We start from the raw sequence: 3168 nt of genomic DNA on the forward strand, positions 1-3168 counted from the left end.
CTTGTCAAGCATGGGGTGCCCTTGCTACCAGCCAGCTGGAGCACGGGGGCTAGAAAAGGCTGGCTCAGAGCCATTGGCGGGCTCTCGCCTCACCGTCTATCTGCTCCCGTGGTGCCCCTAGAGCCTTCTGATGAAGATTGACGCCTTCCATTACGTGCAGCTGGGGACAGCCTACAGGTCAGTGCCACCCTGGCCTTGCCCGTGCCCCCACCTCCCACCAGGGCGCCACTTTGGACTGGTGGTCTCTGTGCACCCACCCAGGGGCCTCCAGCCTGTGCCAGACGAAGAGGTGATTGAGCTCTACGGGGGCACCCAGCACATCCCCCTCTACCAGATGAGCGGATTCTACGGCAAGGTAGATGCCCGCTCGGCGCACGCCCGGGGAGGGCTCCCAGCCCTCACCCCCGGGCCACACTGCCCTTGGGTCTCCAGGGCTGGAGGTCTTGCTCAGCCAGCGCTCCTTCCCCAGGGACCCTCCATCAAGCAGTTCATGGACATCTTCTCGCTGCCAGAGATGGCGCTGCTCTCCTGCGTGGTGGACCACTTCCTGGGCCACGGCCTGGAGTTTGACCAAGCGCACCTCTACAAGGACGTGACAGTAAGGGCCTGGGCCTGCGCCCCAGGGTGGCGTGGACAGGAGCCCAGACACAGCAGGGCAGGCCGCCCCGGGCTCCAGTGAGGCCTCACTGTCCCTCCACTGCCCCTAGGATGCCATCCGAGACGTGCACGTGAAGGGCCTCATGTACCAGTGGATCGAGCGGGACATGGGTAAGGGGGGCCAGGGCCCTGCTGTGGCTGCCGGGGCCGGCACGGGGCTGGCCCTCACCGCTCGCTTCTCTCCCGCCCCGTGTACTTCCCAGAGAAGTACATCCTGCGAGGGGACGAGACGTTCGCCGTGCTGAGCCGCCTGGTGGCCCATGGGAAGCAGCTGTTCCTCATCACCAACAGTCCTTTCAGCTTCGTGTAAGCTCCCCTGCCCCCGCGGGGGGAGGGAGCGGGACAGGGACTCGAGCTGGGTGGCAGAGGCCTGGAGCCTCCCTCGGCCGCCTGCCCCACTCGGGCCCTCTCCGCCCAGGGACAAGGGAATGCGGCACATGGTGGGTCCCGACTGGCGCCAGCTCTTTGATGTGGTCATCGTCCAGGCGGACAAGCCCAGCTTCTTCACCGACCGACGCAAGTAAGGCCTGGCCGCGGTGGGCACGGGCTTGTGCTTGCTGCTCTGTGTCCCTGGGGCAGGGGCACCCCTGTGCTGACGGGCAGGTATGCCGCCTGTGGTTCTGCCACAGCCTGGGAACCAGGTGTTGAACCTCACCCCAGGCCTTTGAACCCACCCTAGGCCTTTCAGGAAACTTGATGAGAAGGGCTCGCTGCACTGGGACCGCATCACCCGCCTGGAAAAGGGAAAGATCTACCGGCAGGTGAGAGCCAGCTGGGTGGGCCCTCCCAGGGCCTGTAGGGGCCCAGCCCCGATGCTTGGCCTCGCCGTGCCATGCTCTCCTCACATGTGCTGTGAAGCTCTTCAGTAGCTCAGGCATTCAGTAAGCACCCACTCAGTGGGGCTGAACCATCTGCTGCAGCCAGACAGCCTAGTTGGGGCGGCCCACAGGCCTCTGAGGACCCCTTTTCCTGGCTGGCTAGGAAGGTGAGAAGGGGCCTTGTGCTTGGTTGGGGAGGTGTTAGGTGGCTGTGAGCAGGAGGTGATGAAGTATTTGGCTCTGGATGGAATGTGGAAATCCTGGCTGAGCTGGGGCTTCTTAGAGACAGTGGTTCGGGGTTGGGGGTCAGGCCAGTAGCGCAGCCTTGGGCTGCCTGGTGCCGAGCCCAGCCTGCAGGCAGTACCCCGGCCCTGCACCTGCCCAGCCTCCCATGCTGGCAGCCCCCTTGGGCAGAAGCTGTCACGGTGACACTCTGTTGTCTTGGCCTCCTGGCTGAGCCTGAGGACTGTCACTCTACCTTTGTGGGAAACGCTGAGTTTTCTTCTTTGGCAGGTTTCAGACTTTCCTTTAGGCCTCATGTTCTGAAATTTCATCACGTATGTGGTTTCTCTGTTCTCTCCCTACCTGTCTCCTGCCAAACTTGGCACATCCTCAGCACTTGGCCTGCTCATACTTCTCTCTTCCCCCTTACCTGTCTGCTCCGTGGCTGTCGCCTCCCCAGGCCTCTCCCGTGGGCAGGCTGTCCCGGCCCACCCCGGTGTCTGCTCCCCTACCAGCCGCCTCTGCCGTGTTGGATGGAGCCTGGCTGTTTTCATCTTTTCTCTGCCTTTGGCGCAGGAGGGGCAGGCACCTCACAGGGAAGTCTGCCATTGGTCTGCCGGGCCCCTCGGGGCTTGGGCCAGGGTGGCCTGCTGGCTGCAGGGCCACGGCTGCAGTTTGTTTCCCACAGAGTGGACTCGGGCCATCGCTTGCGCGGGTGTGAGGGCACAGGGCGGGGAGGCCTTCCTGCCGCGGGCAGACCCCCTTCCTGAGTGTGAAGGGGAGGCGGCTAGGGCCAGGGCCCAGAGGGGCCCCGAGGCCGCGGGAAAGGGCAGCCCTACATCCGGCCTCGCTGCCTCTGGGGGCTGGGGAGGCCTGGCGGAGGGGAGCCGGAGGGGAAGCCACGCGGCACAGTGGGCGTAGCTGCGTCCCCCGCCCCCAGGGAAACCTGTTTGACTTCCTGCGGCTGACGGAATGGCGCGGCCCCCGAGTGCTCTACTTCGGGGACCACCTCTACAGTGACCTGGCGGTAAGGGGGGCCGGGGCTGGGGCCCCCTGGGGAGGTGGGGGGTCTCCTGGCTGCTGCTGAGCCCAGTCTCCCCGGCCCCCCAGGACCTCATGCTGCGGCACGGCTGGCGCACGGGCGCCATCATCCCCGAGCTGGAGCGCGAGATCCGCATCATCAACACGGAGCAGTACATGCACTCGCTGACGTGGCAGCAGGCGCTCACGGGGCTGCTGGAGCGCATGCAGGTGCGGGGGCCGCCTGGCGGCAGGGCGCGGCACAGCAGGGCCGCCCCCCGGCCACTCACACGCGGCACACCCCTGTCTCCCCCAGACCTACCAGGACGCCGAGTCGCGGCAGGTGCTGGCCGCCTGGGTGAAGGAGCGGCAGGAGCTGAGGTGAGTGGGGGCCCGGCAGGAGGCCCCGCCCCCTCGGGCGCCCCCCGAGTGCCCGCGTCTCCTTCGGCAG

General features: G+C 66.2%; 1 protein-coding gene across 2 annotated transcripts in view; it reads left to right on the plus strand.

Annotated features, from left to right (window-relative positions):
• NT5DC2 (5'-nucleotidase domain containing 2) overlaps positions 1 to 3168 on the plus strand; it is a 51166-nt gene that overhangs the window by 47659 nt on the left and 339 nt on the right. For both annotated transcript variants that reach the window (XM_027958322.3, XM_042236122.2), the window contains exons 4-13: positions 122 to 177; positions 262 to 355; positions 470 to 598; positions 708 to 768; positions 861 to 963; positions 1076 to 1177; positions 1337 to 1418; positions 2638 to 2724; positions 2808 to 2948; positions 3034 to 3098. In XM_027958322.3, coding sequence (XP_027814123.1) covers positions 122 to 177; positions 262 to 355; positions 470 to 598; positions 708 to 768; positions 861 to 963; positions 1076 to 1177; positions 1337 to 1418; positions 2638 to 2724; positions 2808 to 2948; positions 3034 to 3098 — 920 coding nt within the window. The remainder of the gene's footprint in view (positions 1 to 121; positions 178 to 261; positions 356 to 469; positions 599 to 707; positions 769 to 860; positions 964 to 1075; positions 1178 to 1336; positions 1419 to 2637; positions 2725 to 2807; positions 2949 to 3033; positions 3099 to 3168) is intronic.

The sequence above is a fragment of the Ovis aries genome, chromosome 19 (assembly GCF_016772045.2).
Source record: "Ovis aries strain OAR_USU_Benz2616 breed Rambouillet chromosome 19, ARS-UI_Ramb_v3.0, whole genome shotgun sequence".
NCBI classification, from domain to species: Eukaryota; Metazoa; Chordata; class Mammalia; order Artiodactyla; family Bovidae; genus Ovis; species Ovis aries.